Below are 19,173 nucleotides of genomic sequence, written 5' to 3' on the forward strand. Positions count from 1 at the left end.
GATCCGCAGAAAGCCACAGACCCTCCTCAAGGTGGCATACATGTGTGAGTCTGCGCGCACGCGCAGGGGTGGGTGAGGCATTCACACACCTCTGGAAGCTGGGCCTCGGGCGGAGGCTGAGGGCTCCCAGGAGGCGGTGAGCAGACAGGGTGGGCGCGGGGAGCCCGACCTCAGCTGGCCCGGCCGCAGCCCGCCCCGTCGGCCCGGACAAGGCCCCCGAGGATCTCGGGTACCACAAGCACACCCGGACACGTAGATCAGTCAGACGCTCTGCGTGTTTCAACTCAGAACATGAGAAGGAGGACGAACAAAGGAAATGTTTGACTGGGAGAGAAGAAACTGCCCCAGAAAAGATAATTCAAAGCGACTTAAAATGCAATCAGCGCTAACCTCCTATTACTGTAGATATTAACCCATCGCTTGTCTGCAGGCCAGCTCAAGTAGTAATTCAATATTTACCTGACCTAAGCCAGACGTGGCCCACTGGGTGGCCTGGGGACCCATTTGCAATTGATTTTTTAGGGGCCAGCAGTTGTAATCGAATACCAGGAGTGTCTACAGTTGGCTGATTAGGTTAGAGCAAACATTATGGCCTGTAATTTGGGAAAGGCTGCACATTTGAGCTTCCAGATCATCCCTGGACCCCAGATCAGTGTCTGCGTGGTCTGTGCAGAGCAAATCTCAGGAAGAGTTTGGTGAATGACTTAAGAAAACATGTGAATAGGGAAACAGCAGGTTGTCAACACCCCCATCTCACATGCGCACGCACACACACACCACTCTTCCTTCAGAACTCAGCTCTGGCATCACCTCCTCCTGGAAGCCTTCCCTGCTCTCCCCTGGCCGGGATAAGAGCTCTGGGTCCTCACAGTATCTTTTCATCAGAATTCACACTGGTCGGCCTCGGGTATCTGCTAAGGGCTGATTTCTGTCCCCCCCAGATTCATACGTCGAAGCCCAAAGCCCCCGAGTGACTGGAGGAGGTGACTGAGGTTAACGCAGGTCATGAGGGTGGAGTCCTGAGCCACTATGATGGGTGTCCTCGTGAGACGAGACTCCGGGAGCCACCCCGCCCCCCCCCACTCCCTCCACGCACCACACACAGCAGGAAAGGCCTCACGGGGCCCCAGCAAGAAGGAAGAAGGCGGTCATCTGCATGCCAGGATGACGGCCTCACGAGGAACGGGCCTCAGTGGCCCCTGACCGCCAACATCCAGCCTCCAGAACTGCGAGAACATGAACTTCTGTCTGCAGTGTCTTGTCGTGGCCGCCCGAGCAGACTGCTCAGCGCCCACACGTGACACCAGGTCCTTGCTTCCATTTCTGGTGTGAGCTCCTAAAGCAGGGCTTGCACACAGTAAGTGCTTAATAAGTTCCTACGGAGTAACCGTGCGAGGGGAGCGGGATGAGGCTGGCAAGACCGCCTCACTTTCTCACCCATAGCAGCTCAAAGCCCTGCTTGAGCCCGTCGAGCCACCGGGCCACCGTGAGGAAAAACTCGGGCCCTGTGGGGCTGCGCTCATTCGCCAAGGGTGGGACAGGGTTCAAAGCAAAGCCGGTGTCCTTCCTGCCAGTGACCCAGGCGTCCAGAGTCAAAGGGAAGGAGCAATCAGAAGTAACAAAATCCTCTATTCAACAGTATCTCTTAATCCCACGGTCGCAGGTCTTGGCTGCCGAACCGGCTGCAGGGCCTACTGACCCACCGACCCAGTCCGGGGCCAGGCCGGGCTCCGTCCATCTGTGCTTCCAGAGATCAGGAGCGCAAGCCTGGAGCCCGCCCTGGAGGAGAAAGCGACCGTCCCCCGCAGAGGCCTGATGCCAGGGCTGCCCTCCGTCCTGGTGCACACACTGCTCAGGAGATAGGGTTATGGAGCATCTAGATCACGCAGAGTGCGGTCAGGCAGAGAGTCAGATGAGATCCTGGCATTAAGACAAGACACATAACCACCACAAAGACAATGATGCTAGAAGTTGTCCTCTGTGCTCTCCACGTGGACACCGATTCCATCCTCCCAGCACCCCCATGACGTGGGCATTATCATCCCCGTCATGCAGACAAGGAAACTGAGGTACAGATGGATCAAGGGGAGCAGCAGGTCTGGGACTCAGTCCCAGGGATCTGCCTTCAGACCCCATGCTCTCAGCGACCATAGTACAGGGCCACACAGGACCCCAGAGCTCCGTCTTCCTCCTCTGCAGGGCAAGGAGGCCACCAGCTGCCGGAGGGAGGTGAGCAAACACACTGTAAAGCAGGTGCGCACGTGAGCGGAGCATGTCGGGGCCCGGGCGGCTTGCTCGGTCCCTGGACCAGAACGCCTCCACAGCCCCCGGCTCAGTCCAGCAGTCCCGCGCTCCCAGAGTGCTGAAGACAGAGGGGAAGCCAGGGGCCATCCGAGATGTCACGGAAGGAGTGGAAGCTGTCTCTGAAGGGACGGGGAGCCTGGGCAGCTGGACAAGGGACGGAGGGCAGTCCAGGCCAGCCCGAGGAAAGAGCTGGCAGCTTAGGACGGTGCGAACAATGGATTCAGGCCTAATTCGGGTTTTGCTCCACTCTTGTTTTCCCGGTCAATGGGCTGTGCCTAGTGCATCATCTCTCTCTGGGAAAGATGAATCTGAATGAACGTGTGGCCACCTTGCTCTTGACGTGTGGATCTCAACCGAGGAACAGTACTGACAACACAGAGTAAATGCAAGTCGCAGGCCCGAGGAGAAACAGGGCTGCAGACCCTGAGCACTAGGGTGAATCACTGCCCCCCACATGTGAAAATTCTCTTCCCCGAGGCTTCTGCAAGCCCGAAAACGGCCCAGGCTCAGGCACGGCTGCAGGTGTGTCCCTCCCGCCCGCACGAGGACCTTCTCCATCTGCAGACAGGCCTACTCACCCGGCCCACCCACCGCAGGGACTGAGCAGCAGCACCCCGGCTGCTGCCTGAGCTCTCACAGGGGCAGGCCCCACACGCGGAGGGCGCTGCCCCACACGCGGAGGGCACGTCCACGCCGTGCCCTGACGCGCCCTGGGTGCCGTGCAGAGACGTCTCCTTCCAGGACGACAATCATCACCGTCACCGCTGTCTTGTGTTTATAAAACGTCTGTCCCCTGACCCGCCTCCTCCACGAGCACAACCCGCCCCCGAGAAGTGCAGAGGAACAGCCCACCGCCCTGATCACTCAGGAAGAAACCAAAGCCTGGCGAGGTCAAGGGACTTGCCTCAGAGGTGACAGTGCTGGTCACAGGGGGTGGGGGTGACAGAGGTGTAGCTCCTCTGAAGATTAACCGGCAGCCCAGGAAGACTCTTTGAAGGACTGAAGGCTAGGGCTGCCAAAGGACCGAGCACACAGCGCCCCAGCACCCGGGAGCTGGGAGGAGCCCTCGCCCCCACCACCGCGCTCACTCACACGCACCCCTGCACGGAGCACACGGCCCTCCAGCACCTATCACCACGCTCACGCACCCCTGCAGCACTGAGCACACAGTGCCCCAGCATTGGGGAGCCATGAGGAGTCCCTGCCCCCATCACCACGCTCACGCACACGCACCCCTGCACCAAGCACACAGAGTCCCCGCCCCCACTACCATGCTCACACACACGCACCCCTGCACGTAGCACACAGCCCCCCAGCACCCATCACCACACTCACACACCCCTGCAGCACTGAGCACACAGAGTCCCCGACCCCACCACAGCGCTCACACACACGCACCCCTGCACGGAGCACACAGCACCCCAGCACCCGGGAGCTGGGAGGAGTCCCCACCCCCATCACCATGCTCACGCACATGCACCCCTGCAGCACCGAGCGCACAGCACCCCAGCACCCATCACCACGCTCACGCACCCCTGCAGCACTGAGCTCACAGAGTCCCCGACCAAACCACAGTGCTCACACACACGCACCCCTGCATGGAGCACACAGCACCCCAGCACCCGGGAGCCGGGAGGAGTCCCCACCCCCATCACCACGTTCATGCACATGCACCCCTGCAGCACCGAGCACACAGAGTCCCCGACCCCACCACGGCACTCACACACTCGCACCCCTGCACGGAGCACACAGCGTCCCCGCCCCCATCGTCACGCGCCCACTCATGCACCCCTGCACCGAGCACACAGCACCCGGGAGCCGGGAGGAGTCCCCGCCCCCACCACGCTCACGCGCACGCACCCCTGCATGACGTCCCCAGAAGGGAGGGAGGAAGGGCCTGCCGACCTCTAGCTCTGCCCTCTTGGCCCAGGCTCTGCTGCAGTGGAACCCCACACCTGTGCACAGGTGGGCTGCCCTCCCTGCGCGCCCTGCCCTGCTTTCCGGCCCGGTGGCGCACACATCCTGATTCCAAGGTGCTTGAACATCATTCAGGTAACGACGTAAATCTGCCCCAATCGGAAGGAGCCACCAGCAGCCGGCCAAGTCCCGCTGCGCTGGTCGTACTATGACTGCCGACACAGACAGTCCTCCTCCTCCTGACACGAGAGTGTGGGGGCTGCCTCCACCCTCCACCCCCCTCCACGCGGCTGACACGCAAACCTGCCACTCCAGCGCGGGTCTCTCTCCCCCGCTCCTGGTGGGCAGACGGCGCCCAGAGGAATGTCCTGCAGGCGGTGCCAGCCTCCTGGCCAATGGCAGCTCACCTGTGTCACCGCACAGGCATCTCTCCTTCCCTCCCCACCTGCAGCCAGCCGTCTTTGGCGCGCACCTGGCGAGCCCTCCCGGGGTCGTTCTTGGGCCAGTGGAGAGCTTCCTGACTGGCCACACTGGAGTACGTCCTGGAGGGCAGGTCTCTGTTCTGTTCCCGCTGTGTCCTCCCCCGGGTCACTGAGTCACCCGCAGGAACACAATAAAGACAATGAGCGGACATTTCTCCATCTCCCCTCCATCCCCCACCTTCCTACATAATCCCTTTCTAAAGCAAAGACCCAATCAAGTCACGGCCGGAGGACACGTGCTGTAGACTCGCGGTGCCACTAGAGGACGTGAAGCTCCTAATCAGTGCAGTTAGCGGGCAGGCCCCACCTGCCTGTCCAGCATCCTTCCCGCCCCATCTCTTCTCAATCTACCTGCCCTCAGGGAAGGCGCCCCCAGCCACTCCTTGTCTTCAGTACAGGCCCCTCCTCATTCCGCGGCTCAGCTTCTGAACACCTTCCCTGCCTGGAAAACGGTCTTACTGCTCGAGACTTAGCTGGACCGTCCCCGTCTGTGGGAGCCTTCCCCGCTCCTCCCCCGCCCCCAGGGTCTCTGTGATAAAGCTTCACCGTGGACACACCACACCATGTCGCTACAGTGCTTCTGTGGGACGCCGGGGCCGCGGGCCAGTGCCACTGAGTGTTGTGTGTATGTGGTAGGCTACACCTTCTCAGGCCACAGGAGGCTCTGTAAACTCAGCAGAGTGAACAGAGCAAGCTTCCATTACTGGTCTGTTGGCGATGGTTTTGATCCCTCAAACCCTTACACTTCTGTTAACGCTCTTGATCCTCACAGCACCGTGGGAGGCAGAAGCGCCATTATTCCCATTTCACAGGTCCTAATAATGAAACTGAGGCAGCGATCAGGGGGCCATCCCGTAGCTAGCTGGTGGGCGTGGCAGGAACACCGGCCTTGTGTACATCAACTCTTGGCCTCAAGACATCAACACATACCCACCAGTCATCACGACAAGCAAGCGAGCACCTCTCATCCACAAAACAGTGGTGTAAATGCAAAAGCGACAGGAACAAACCAAGTCCCCCATCACCATCCAAAGGGGAAAGGCCAGCAAGGCTTTGAAGTCCACACAGCAATTCAGAAGTGGGTTGTCCCACAGAAGAATGGCGAGCATGACCTAAACACAGCGGTGGCCCCAGGCAGCCATCGAGCACCTGCTGTCACATGCGTCTCCCAAATGAAACTGGTAAATGCATCGTGGCCTTGGGTCTGAGCTGAAACTGCGTTAGGTCACAGCAGGGGGCTCATCAAAGGACTGAGATTAACCCCCGAAATCTATCACATTCTTGCAAAACAAGGTTGTTTCTCCCCAGGACAGAATCAGCATCTTCTGAGTTTGAGGGATTAGGGAAGTCCGAGGGATCCTCCACATACGAGGAACTGAATGTGGAAACCAGCCAGGTCCATCCCAACAATGCACATGTACAGATGTGAAAGGATCCACTGTAAGAATGGATTCTCTTTCTTTCCGCAGAGAACTTTCCTGTTCCTGGCTCACCAATGCGGTCATGTACATCTTTCACAAATGCAGTCAGACCAAAGAAAATAAGATCTGTCTGTGTTTTGTTACTCTGAGGAAAAGGAATATAGTGCCTGAGTGACCCTCCCCACTCAGCTCGACTCCCACACTGGTAATTCCAGGACATAAAAGTCACCAATTTCAAAGAGAAACATCAGATAACAAGGTCAAACCTTCATTTCCAAAAAAACCTTACTCATCCTCCCTCTTGAAAAGCTCAATTTATTGGGATAATGATGAATGATCATTGATCAAGTTTACGGGCTCTGCAGCCCCCTCCCTTCTAAGAATAAAAATCCATTCCCAGGGCCTGGGCCTGCACGTGGCAGGCGCACGTGTGGTCTACCCACAGCCCCTCCCGGGACCCTTGGGGCCTTCCCTCCAGAGTGCAGTCACGGAAGCTCACCCGCAAGGGTACTCCCAAGTGCGCTGTCATTTCCAAATAACATCAGGAATTATTTTGTTTTATTTCTCTGATGTTCCCAGTTTACCTCGTTGAAGGTTAATAAAGCAACCACAATACTCTCAATTAAGAAGCCATTTTAAAACACTCTTAATTCCACTTTGTGAATTATTGGTTTGTTTGTGGTAATTCCTTCTGCTTCCGGTAGTACAGCAATCTTTTCCTCAAAGCAGAAGAAATGTTGGACCAAATCCTTCCCTAAAACTTAGTGTCTTGAGCTCGGACCATCAGACATGTCTTCCTGGACAGCGACCAGCAGTCTCAGATTCATCAGCTACCAAACCCTACTCTTACCTCAGAGTTAGCCTTCTGGAGGGAGCGCCTACTTCTACGTAGGACCCTTGGGCACAACTGTCCTTTTCTGCTTTGGTATATACTAACCACGGTATCATCTGCATCACACAACTGGGGAGACAGGTGTCCCGGCCGGGCCCGCAGCACACAGAGCATGACCCCCCCGCCTGGCCCCTAACCCGCTTTGTCTGACTCTTCTGACACCTTAGGGGACCCACCTCGCTGAAGATGTTTCTTCAAATTAAAAAAAAAAAGAAAGAGGAGAGAAAAAATAAAAATCTCCTCATCTTACCAGGCTGTCAGGAAAATCAAAGGCGGGGATAAGGTTCACGTGGAAACACCTGCAAACAACACAGTAATCCCATAGTAACAGAAGCTATCACTGGCGCTCCGCCAAATCACAGGGAGCAGGGCCTCGCAGAGGAGGGCCAGAAGCTGGAGGCAACAAGCAGAAGGTGGGGCAGGGGGACGGCCGCCTGCAGAATCCCGGACTCCGTGTACCCACCCTGTGCCCCTCAGCGAGGCTGAGCCAGACAGAACACGGGCCCCTCAGCCCACCTCCTCACTCCCAGGGCTTCACGAGTTTCTAGCTGCTTCCCCTCCTCTCTTCAGAGCTCAAGGCTCGGGTACTCCAGCCTTCACTTTGTCTTGGGTGGTGGGGTTCCGTGTGGTTGATTTGCTTGTATGTTTTCCCCTTTTCGGTTACAAGACAAGAATTCCCTTAATATCAGGGTGGGGAGGGCCAAAGGCCCTAAATGTTTGGTAACTCTGGCTTAAAAAGCAATGCTCGCCTTGAAATACAAAAAAAAAAAAAAAAAAAAGCATCTAGCAACAGGGATTTCCACGCCCACGGGAAAAGCTTGTACTAAACATAATCTGGGTCGCCGTGCCTCAGTAACCAGCTGGGCAACCCTGAGCGAGCTGCTGGATCTTCTGTGCCTCAGTTTCCTTGTCTGTAAAACAAGGGTCAGTAGCTGCCAGCCTCAGTCAGGGGCCATGGGGACCCAGTGAGCTAATACGTGTAATCGCTGGGCACAGCCCTGACTCGGAGCAAACACTCTTCAGGTTCCCAGCCGATAGCACGGTTACTGATGATTCGCAGGCCTACCCATTGCTCGGATGGTGGCCGGCCCCAAACTCTGCCCCATCTGTTTCCAAACATCCGTGCTTGGCAACAGGTGAACAGCTCATTCTTGTGAGAATGGAACAGTAAATTGATAAAATGCTCCCATCTGATATATGAGATTATGTATCTGGTGTATCTGTCCCAATTGCTGTGGTTGGTTTTGGTGAAGTGTGACTAGAAACAAATTAGAAAAACTATTTTTCTGTCTCTTCTTTCCCTGAATTCAGAGACAAGGATCCCAATGGTCTATTTAGATGTATCACTGCTATGTGTGGTTATTCCGATTGTCAAGCACCAAATGGACTTGTAAAATAAGACAAGGATAGAGAAAAGTAGCCTGGGAAAATCACATTTCTCATCACTAACAACAAATAATACTAAGTTTCACAGTGAATTAAAAATATGTGTGAAAAAAATAATTGTATGCAAGCATTTTGCATCTGAGCTTCTGAGAAGAAACCAGCCCTTACTTGTCGGGTTCCCTGGGAGCAGGACGGCATCCCCTTGCTCTGTATCCCCAGGGCACACAACAGACACTCGCAAAGACCAGGGCATAGATGTGAGCCAGAGAATCGGCTTTAGGGAGAGGTCGGAGCCCGTCACATTCCGGTAATCACAGAATCAAAGAGTGTCAGCGACGTGGGAAGGACTGAGCCGAGGAGAAGGTGCGCACCTGTCCAAAGCCACGTAGCTATTTAGCGGCAGAGACTGAACTTCACCGGGCAACTCTGAAGAACGCAGCCCCTCGTGCTGCAGCAGAGCTTCCCGGCTAAGGGCTAGTCTCCTGGCCTTTTGGAAGCTTCTGAAATATGCCTCCGACGCCAGGAGCAGAGACTGTGGGTGCTTTTCTTCGCGTGTCCAATCAATATTTACTGGAGAGAGATCTTCACCTACACTCTTTGTTACCCACAGGAATTAGAGACCAACAGACTCCCCTCAGGCCTCTGAGAGCAGAGACTTGCTGCTTGTTGTAGGAAACCCTTCTCGTGTCTCCAAAAGCTCTCAGATTCCACCTTGTGGATAAATCGAAAGAGTTTCCATGCTGCTCACATGTATTAAGGTGGGCTTTTGCTGAAGACACATACTTTGTAGCTTGAGAAGTTGGGACTTTCGCTTGCAGATTAAGCGCACTTTGAAACCGTGACTTTTAGACATCGAGTTGGATGAAAGCTCCCACTCTACCAGGTAAGAAACCTTCTCGATGAGACTCCACCGAGACGCCAGCATCATGGAATCAGTGAGCCAGGCAAAGCACGTGTCACCCACTGCAGGCACACAGCCCAGTGCCACAGCCTCAGCAAGACCTCAAGCAGCCTCATTCCCCAGCACGGGTGCCCTAACTCTGACCCACAGAGAGGGCAGCTGAGTGGAGGGCCCAGGTCGGAGATTTGCAAGCAGAAAACGGAAACCAAGCAGAGCTCAGACGGTATCACGCACCTGCCCTAAACCCCTCGGCAAGTGCTCACGGCCTGCAGTGTGATGTTCAGAATCTTCACCGGCTTCCAAGGTTCTTTACAATAGGGTTGCAACCTATTTGTCCTCCTTACTGTCCTGCCTCCTCACGGGTCTGCTGTTCTAGATCAGCCCTGCTTTCCTGGCTCCCCGTGGGTGTGCTGTTCTGGATCAGCCTGACCCTCCTGGCTCCCCATGGGTATGCTGTTCTAGATCAGCCCTGCTCGCCTGGCTCCCCAATGGTGTGCTGTTCTAGATCAGCCTGATCCTCCTGGCTCCCCTCGAGTCTGCTGTTCTAGATCAGCCCTGCTCTCCTGGCCCCCCACGGGTCTGCTGTTCTAGATCAGCCCCGCTCACCCGGCTCCCCGCGGGTCTGCTGTTCTAGATCAGCCCCGCTCGCCTGGCTCCCCGCGGGTCTGCTGTTCTAGATCAGCCTGACCCTCCTGGCTCCCCTCGAGTCTGCTGTTCTAGATCAGCCCTGCTCTCCTGCCCCCCCCACGGGTCTGCTGTTCTAGATCAGCCCCGCTCTCCTGGCTCCCCACGGGTCTGCTGTTCTAGATCCTCCCCGCTCTCCTGGCTCCCCACAGGTGTGCTGTTCTAGATCAGCCTGACTCTCCCTGAACATGCAAGCACATGACCGCCCCCACACTTGCACAAGGTGTCTCTCCCTTTGCAGGACTCCAACCATCCCTCCCTCAGACCTCAGCCTAAGGGTCACCTCCGCTCTAGCACCTTTCCTGATTTCTCCTCCAACCTCCTAGACCACCTCCAAAAGGACATGGCCTCAATAGCCATGAAACTGGCACATTTGTGACCACCCATGGTCATTATTTTCTCAACAGTGTGACAGTAATTTGGGACTCCTTTCCGCTGTCAATCAACATCAGCCGAGCATCTCCTGTGTGTCACATGCTGTGCTGAGCGCCTGAAACACAGAGGTGAATAAAGCCCGGCTTCTTGCCTTCAGTGGGCTTACCGTCCAGCGGGTGAGACTGACCCATAAGGGAGGGTTATACTTAGTGCAATGAGAGCCCAGGTGAAGGGACAGCCCAGTGACCAGGGAAATATGAAAGAGATTATGGCACTTGAAGTTGTTTTGAAGTGAAACTTGTTCATTGGGCAAAAAAATAGGGAGTAAGAGAGGGTTGTTCTAGGTAAAAGAACATTGTACACAACAGTGCTTGGCACAGGGTATGGTCGGGCACTCAGTATTTCCTGAATGAATAAAGCAAAGGCCTGGAAGATTCCGGCGCCATCCCCTGCACTTACTGCGTACCTACACGGTTTCCGTCCACACACCAACCCCTGAAGTAAGGCAGCACCATCCCCGGTTTACAGATGAGGACACTAGGCTTCCGAAGTGCAAGGCCCCAAAGCTATGGAGTCACAGAGCCTGGCCTACATTCCTCACAACACAGGGATGTGCTAATGAATCTGCCTTCAGGGACGGACTTACAGAGCAAACTCTGAGCCCTCATCCCTGCAGGTAAACACCCTGCAGGTCTCTGGAGGGAGAGAAGCAGCTGAAACCACCCTCCATGCAGTCCCTAGGGACGGCGGGTCCTGTGTCCCCCTGTAAGACTGCTGTTAGTCCTCTAAGGGTATCTGGTCTTAGTGGCCCCAGATGAGGGCCCTCTTCCCTAACCTACAAAAGACAACCTGGAAAGAGCCACCCAAAAGTCATCTCAAGCAAACTCAGGCTCACAGATTCTCTCCTAGGACTTGCAGAATTGAAGTGAGTCTGCCTTTTGAGGACAAAGCATCTCCTTTTTGATAGAGTTCTTTACCCTCTTCGTCTGATCGTCTTCTTAATTTCTCCCTTTCTAGCTTGGGCTTTTTCTGTAATACGTGCATTGAACACCTGTTTTTTCCTCCTAGCTCAGACTATAATATCTTACTATTGTGCCGTTTCTTTTTCCAGTGAAAGCAATCAAAAATGAAAATCCACAATTTAAAACAGTATCTATTAAACATGCATCTTTTTTGTGAACAAAAAAAAAAAAAAGAAAGAAAGCACTCTGGGAGGGCTGGTTTTCAGCTCTGTGCCTCAGGGGAAGATTAGGAGGCCTCTGCTTCCCCCAACCCCCGCCCAGGCCCTTGCATTTGGTAACTGGGAGTGATTCTAGGGTCAGAAACAACATGTTTAAGGATGCCTCAGTCTAAAGCACCGCTCATCAGAGTAGTCTTGAACCATTAGCCACACATCACCTGGGAGCTTGTCGGAAATGTGGAATCTTCTGCCCCCCCCCACCCCAAACCAACTGAACCAGAACCTGCCTTTCAGTAAGATACCAGGTGACAGAATGCACGTCAAAGTCTTAGAAGCACAGGTCTAGAATTAAGGGATTTGCTTTTATTACTATCCAGGAGCCTCCACGTGAGTTTCTGCCCTGAGAAAGAAGTCTCTGTATAGTGTACTCCACAGAACACCCCCACCACCCTCTCCACCCACGCTGTTTATCCACAAAGGAATCGTGAAATGATAAATACTCTCCCAGGAGTCACCCTCGCAGCCTGAAAGAGTTCAGTGTGAAACAGAGGTGGTCCTAGCCTTTCTGCGGCGTGTGAGTGCCTGAGAAGGAACAGCTCTGAACTGAGGGCTGACAGGCAACCCCTTCCTCCCTGCTTCTCCTCCGTCCTGGATGCTGGTGCCTGACGTCTTCTCCCTTCGAAGAGGGGGGTAAAGGACTAACGTGAGCCCGAGGGGGCCAGGCGGTGCACCGAGCTCTGAGATCTTTCAGGAGAATCTCTGTGAACATGAACAGCAGACCCAGGAACACAGCCCAGTTTGAGAAGCTCACACGTCCAGTAACTGGTCAAGAGCCACGCAGATGAACCCTGACAATCTGTCATCTACATGGGAGAAATGGACCGAGGGGATGGAAGGGTGGCATGGACCGCGTTGGAGGGATCAAAGCTAGAACCAGGGGAAGTGAAGAAGGAAGGGAGAGGCCCACCGCCACTCGTGCTTTCCTGCCCACCTGTGCCCACACACCAGAGAAGCAGAGCTAATTCAGAGCAGCACAGAGGCTCCAACCAGAGTCCCGCAAGCGGCACAGCGGCTGGCCTCGCCTCCCACTTGACCTCGACCTCTGGGAAGAGGACACCCACCTCAGAGACGTTTCTCTAGAACTATGAACGCCCAAAAAGTCACTCCTTGTTAGAAAACCAAATAAAGCCAAAACCGTGTCCCTAAAGCAAAGCAAGTGTCCTCTCATTAATTTTGAAACATGCACACCCAGAAAGCTCCCTCATGCTCCGGACATCCAGATCTCTCTGCACAACGCCGGAGTTCTGGATTGCTCTGCTTTTCCTCCCCCACGTTTACTAGTTTGCCTCTCATGTCTCTCCTTGTTCACCTTCACTCTCTGAAACAGCAATACTTTAAACAGGAAATAGTTTATTGATAGCAATCGATATCTGCTTTTCCACCAATTATCATTTACTTATATATGAACAGTAGTTCAGCTTGGAAACGTGAGTCTGCCCTTTCCCAGGTCCACCTGAGCAAGCTCTCCCAGAAATCGGGAACGGACACCAGTGCGCTCCCAAATGCTCCCGGGGACTCCATCCGTCCTCCTCCACCGCGGATCGCGGGCCACAGAGCCCCCTCCCCCAGAAGCCAACACAGGGAGGCTCAGCCCCTGGTGGGGACCAAGGCTATCAATTTTATTTCAGCCAGCTTCCCCCTCACACACGCCCTTGACTGTATTCTCCTGTAAATCAGACATGGAGAACCGAAGCCATCCTCCAGAAGCGCCCCTGAGGGGACCCCTCCGCGCCCCCGCCCCCCCCGCGGGAACCCCTCCGCGCCCCCGCCCCCCTGCTGGGACCCCTCTGCGCTCCCCCCCCACACACGCAGGGGTGCGGGAACTCACCACCTTCCAAGAAACGAGAAAGTTAACTTCCCGACAGACAGTCCCTCCGCCATCCTGGCCGGGTCCTCAGACCTTTCACACTCACAAGGGAGGGGGGGGTGTTCCTGGCAACTTGCCCCGGCCTCTGTCTGACACCTGACACCTGGCCTCTCTCCGCTGAGAGCACCGACGCGGCGCAAGGCCCCCAAACGCGCGCTCAGCACAGAAACGCCCTCTCTCCGTCTCTGGCTCCCCGGTGGCCCAAGTGAGACGAATGGACCGGCTCACTGTGCCGCCTTCGGAGGAGCCAGGTTGCGCGGCCGCTGGGCAGCTCCAGGCACTATGCGGCGGTGTGTGCTCCCCCGGCGTGCCGCACGCAGGCATCGGGAGACTTCCGGGGGTCCCGGCGGAGGGTGGGCTCAGACCCGCGCCCTCCCCCGCGGCGCGGGCCCTGCGGTCACTCACCGCCTGTGAGCTGTGCGGGGCCGAAGCACAGCGCCAGCTGGATCCCCAGGACGGCGGCCAGCAGCCTGCGGGGGGGCGGCGGCTGCGGCGGCTGCGGCGGCGGGGGTTGCTGCTGCTGCAGAAATCCGTCCCCCGGGCTCGGATTCATTCCATGATGCATCTTTCGTCCACGCACCGCATCCGGCTCGCGGGCGCCTGCAACCGGGAGCGGACGCGGCGGTGCCCGGGCCGCGGGGCCGCGGGGCCGCCCCTCCTCCGCCCCCCTCCCTGCGGGAAACCCCCCCAACCCCCCTCCAGCATCACCCCGCACCCCCCACCCCGGCGCGCGCAGCGGGAGGCAGCGCCGCGGGGCGCCGCGCGGGCGGACGGCGGGGGAGGAACGGCCGGGCCGGGGTCGCGCGGGGACCGCGGCCGCCAAGTCCTCAGCCTCCCCGCGTCTCCTGCAGGACCAGCACTTTTCCCCCCGCCTATGCGTGTGACTCTCGGGCACCTCGCGGCGCGGCAGCGGGTCCCCGCGCGACCCTCCTTGCCCCGGGTCCTGCCCCGGGGTCGCGGGGGTCCCGGCGCCGCGGCCCCTCCCCGGCCCGCGAGCTCCCGCGCTTACCTGCGGGGCTCCTCGGGCAGCCGCCTTCCCGCCTCCGCCGCCTCCCCGCGCCGCTCCGACCCGCATCTGTGCGCGACCTCTGCCGCCGCCGCCGCCGCCGCGCGAGCCAGACGGAAGCCTCGGCGGCGCCCGCCCCCCGCCCGCGCCCCCCCCTCCGGCTCCCGGGGCGCTCGGGCGTGGGGGGTGGGGACGCCGGCCCGGCCGCGCGCCCGCCACCTGAGCTCGCGAGCCCGGCGGCGCGGGCGGGGGCGCGCGGAGCGCAGGGGCGCGCACGGGTACGCGCCCTGTTGCCCGGGCCGGCGCGCGAGGGGGCGTGGCCGCCGCGGCGCCGTGACCAATGGGAAGCCCGCGCGCCTGCACCTGCCAACCCCGCGGCCTGTGCCGCCCCCGACGCGCGGCGCGGGACCGAGTCCGGCCTGGGGCTCCGGGCCCGCGTGCGCGGCCGGGCGTCTCCCACCCCCGCGGAGGGACAGCTACACGTCCGCCCTCGGTCCCCGCTAAGGTTCCGCGTGTCCCCTTAGGGCCCGCGTGGCGACCGAGGCGGCTGAGACTCTCCCCCTCCCCGCGCACCCCGGCATTTGCCCTTCGGGATCCGCGGGGGCGCCGAGACGAGGCCCTGGCCTTGGAGGCGCCTCGGCCCCTCCGGGCTTCTGCGCTGTCTGCGCCCGGGGCCGCTGTCCCGCGGGGAAACTGGGGGGGGGGGGCGCGGCCCGTGCAGCTGCAGAAGGCTGGGTACCCGGAGAAGGGAGGCCTCTGGAGAGGTCGCAACCCAAGGGGGTCAGGGTGTTTGCTCCCAGTCCTCAGGGAGGAGGGTGCGCCTCCGCGCGCGCGTCCCGGAGCGCAGCCCGGCACCCGCAGCGGTGTGGCCCACTTCCCCCCATGCAGTTCTCTGACACCCGCCGCCCCCGCTGCGCTGCCAGAGGCTGGCCGCCTTCTAGTTGAGGGGTGGACTAAGGAAGTGGTGCGGGCATCGGCACTTCACAACCAGTGGCACCCCATTATTCCGGAGCAAACCGTGTTTCTGATACCGCCACCAAATCATCCCTCGCTTCTATCGGCTTTCTCAAAATCTGAAGTACTGATGGTCTTTGGGAAATTATAGTTTACTGTGCCGTCTTTTTACTGGGAGTAATTTTAACAAATTCTTTCAGAAAAGGTTAACTTTTAGTAGGTAAGTCAAGCTCGATGTTTGTATTTGTTTATGATTTCTCAAATTGAGATGGCAGCTTTGCACACAGTAGGTTTGACTGGCACAAGTTCATTCTTGCTAACCTCGTACTGGGGGTGGGGGGTCCGGAATCTGAGTTGGGCACCCTTCCACATTTCCGAGGTCCTATAACCGACCTCTGCCTTTTGAATACTTATTTCATTTTTTTCTCAGTAAATTTTCTAAAGCTTTTCCATTAGCCATCAAATCAACAAAGCTGAAAAATATTTGACCGTGCACATGTTTTAGGAGATCTGTGTACTACTGAACTCTGTTCTCCAACCAGAATGCAATCCATTTGTACAAAGACTATCAGGATTCAAAGGAACACGCATGTTTTTTTGGTCCAAACACAGGGTCTATGCTGGAGTCCCCTGACATTTCTAATAAGCTGTCATTCAGCCTCATGGAATACTTCTTGCAGAAACCCGTTATATTTGCCAGCAATGCTCTTAGAAAAGCCTCCCCAGCAAAGCTTGTTTCTGACCAGCACATGACGGGACTGACAAGTTATTCTGAATAATTTGCTTCTATTCATGCAACTTAAGAAGACAAACATTAGGGTGGCCACCACAACACACCAATTTGTGAGTTTTCTACCGTACATCGTGTTAGTTGGCTAAGGCAGCCCTAACCACATACCACGTGCAGGGGCATGCACAAGATGGGTCTATTTTCTCAGTTTTGGAGGCTAGACGCTCAAGATCAAGGTGTTGGCAGGTTTGGTTTCTTCTGAGTCCTCTCTCCCCAGCGTGAGGATGGCCACCTTCTCCCTGTGTCCTCCAGTGGTCCCTCTGTGTGTGCACCCTGGGTGTCCCCCTCCACGTCTTCTTATAGGGACACCACCCTGACGACCCCATTTGAAGGTGATTGTCTCTTTAAAGGTCCTCTCTCCAAATGTAACCACATTCTGAGGTACTAAGGGCTAGGGCTTCAACATATCGATTTTGAGGGGACACAATTCAGCCCATAACGTCTCACGACAAAGATGAGAAGTCCTACAAATGAGGATGATGAAGGAGAAGGAGGATGATCCATTGATTCAAGAGCACGGAGCCAGGGAAGGCCTCTGACAAACACCGTGCTCCTATCTTCCACGTCAAGGGTTCTACCAAACGAATTGTCCTGAACATATTATAATATGTACTCTTCTCAGGAAGAGGAAGACAATAGGGTGCAGGCAAGAGCATCACTGACTCGCTGCTAAGTGGGAAAACAACTTCTTTAGTCTCCCTTCTTCTCTCATACAGACGTCTTCTCCAAAACCAATGCCACAAAGCCTCGGAGTCTCCTCCGAAACCAGGAGATCAAAGGCCCCCCTCGGGTTCCAGCCCTACCCTCCACCCTCCACCTCTCCACCCACGAAATTCCTTGCTGTTTTCCCTCACTTTTCCCTTCCATCCCCCAGCCTCTCCCTGCCCACCTACGAGTATTTTTCAAAACGTACTGAATCTCTTTTGGGGCGGGGGGGAACTAGGATTTCTCTTTCAGTGGCCAACAGTATTTCACTCAGGATGTATTACTTGAGCACCAGCTGTGAATGGGGCACTGTACTAGGCGCTGGGGATGTGAGAGTGAACACAGACACAGAACATCTCCGCCCTTTGAGAACTTACATTCCAGTGAAAGAAGACACACTAAGCCGATGAAGGAAAGCACTGGGTCTGTTAGGTGCTGTTAGGTGCTGGGTAGAATGAGAAATATATAATACGATAAATATATAATAAATATAAATAATGAATCAGGGAATCGGTGGAGGAGAGGTGGAGGTCAAGTACAGGCTGAGTCGTCATAACAGAGGGATCCCGTCCACGGTAACTTAGGAGGTTACTCCTCTCTCTCGGCATCTCTGCTCCAGAGTCACTCAGGCACCTGGATGCCTTCTGCATCATTGCTCTGCCCTCCCCTAAGATAACGTCTTTGTGCATATAGCTGAAGCCGGGTCACTGGCATGTCCAGGGTCCAGCCTGAGGGAAGGTAGTCAAGAAGAGAAACCTAAGGCAAGCATTTCCTTTCAGGCAAGTGAGGAGAAGTTACAGAAATCACTCGCAGGAATGCTACCTGGTTGCAAGGGAAGCTGGGAATGTTGTCTTTACTGGGCGACCAGGTGACCAGAAAAAAGAGGAGCGGGGCCTGGTGTGGTCAGGGGGAGCTTCCAGTCCCACCCATGGTCTGTGTGAGGAAAGAAGTGGGATTTTTTTAGATAAAGTGAACAGGGGATCCCTCACGGTGGGGAGGGGGTACTTTCCTCTAGGAAAGACCTAGAGGAGGTAAAGGAGAGAGCCATACAGTTTTCTGAGGGGAAAGCATGTCCAGGCAGAAAAGACACATGCAGGAAACAGGAGGGACATCAGGGGTGCTAGAGGGGGTGGGTGATGGGGAGACCAGGGGACTGAGGTCGGAGAAGTCTCCTGGCCGAGGCGGCCTCCGAGGCCTTGACTGTGATCCAGCTTTTACTCAGAGTGGGAACAGAAGCCACAGGAGGTCTTCAACAGGAAAGGGTGCAAGAGCTGCTGTCCAGCATTGGGCCAACCCACCCACCCACCACTCTGCGTCCTGTGGTCCCTTCTGCCTCCCTCCTGTGTCCTCTCAGAGCCCTGGGGCTCTCACCTCCACCAAGCACCTCCCAAACAGAACACCAGATGGTCACCGCTTTCCCAACACCCATCTTCCATCCATCCCCCACGGCTACATGGGGCGCAGACTGTGACGGGGGCTTACTTGCCCTCGTCTCTGATTGGATCCCAAGTTCTCAGGGCAAGAACACTGCTCACCTGTTTGGTCCATCTGTGGCTGAGCACATGGCTGGGAACATAGTAGAGCAATCAGGACTTGTCTTTCTGAATTACTTAATTACTATGAGAAGGAAAGAGGACCATCCCTACCAAGCTCTCCCTGACATTGAAAACCAGAGCCTGGAGCCAATGGATCTGCTTCTCTCTGGGTTTCCTGAATCCTGCCCCTCCAGGGAAACAACTAACCAACTAACCAAGCACAACCCATTTAAGAGCTCAGAGCATGCTAGAACATTAGCCTAGCTTTGCAGGGATGCCACGCTTGAACGCTGATCTAGAATTCTCAAAGCATCTGATGCGCCCTCCGAGAGAAGAGCAGCTACGGCCTGGGGTGGAGAACAGGATGAGTGAGCCCAGTCACCTCCCGCTCACTCTGTGCCATGCGAAGTGTCCTATTGGGTACTGACACGTTCCAGTCACCGTGCTAGAAACGGAGGCTACAGGAGGGGAGAAGACAGTCTTTGTCTTCAAGGAGTCTGCAGTCCGTGGGGAGAGCTGAGAATAAATCTGCAGGTAGTGTCATGGGGCAGATATAAGACTGGAAGACACAAGGACACTGGAGACAACCTGACCCAGTATGTCATATGAGTGTGTGCATGCGTGCATGTGTGTGTGCACTTGTGTGTACGTGTGTGTGTGTGTGGAGGAGGGGCAGAGACGGTGCAGGGAGTGTCCCAGGCACAGGGAACAGCT

General features: G+C 56.3%; 1 protein-coding gene across 2 annotated transcripts in view; it reads right to left on the minus strand.

Annotated features, from left to right (window-relative positions):
- SUSD4 (sushi domain containing 4) overlaps nucleotides 1-14,563 on the minus strand; it is an 83,849-nt gene extending 69,286 nt beyond the window's left edge. For both annotated transcript variants that reach the window (XM_081824411.1, XM_081824409.1), the window contains exons 1-2: nucleotides 14,479-14,563; nucleotides 13,875-14,069 (exon numbers count right to left, since the gene is read on the minus strand). In XM_081824411.1, coding sequence (XP_081680537.1) covers nucleotides 13,875-14,034 — 160 coding nt within the window. In that variant the 5' untranslated portion in view covers nucleotides 14,035-14,069; nucleotides 14,479-14,563. The remainder of the gene's footprint in view (nucleotides 1-13,874; nucleotides 14,070-14,478) is intronic.
- Between the last annotated feature and the right edge of the window lie 4,610 nt (nucleotides 14,564-19,173).

The sequence above is a fragment of the Leptonychotes weddellii genome, chromosome 6 (genome assembly GCF_054177405.1).
Source record: "Leptonychotes weddellii isolate Sample4059 chromosome 6, ASM5417740v2, whole genome shotgun sequence".
Taxonomy (NCBI): Eukaryota; Metazoa; Chordata; class Mammalia; order Carnivora; family Phocidae; genus Leptonychotes; species Leptonychotes weddellii.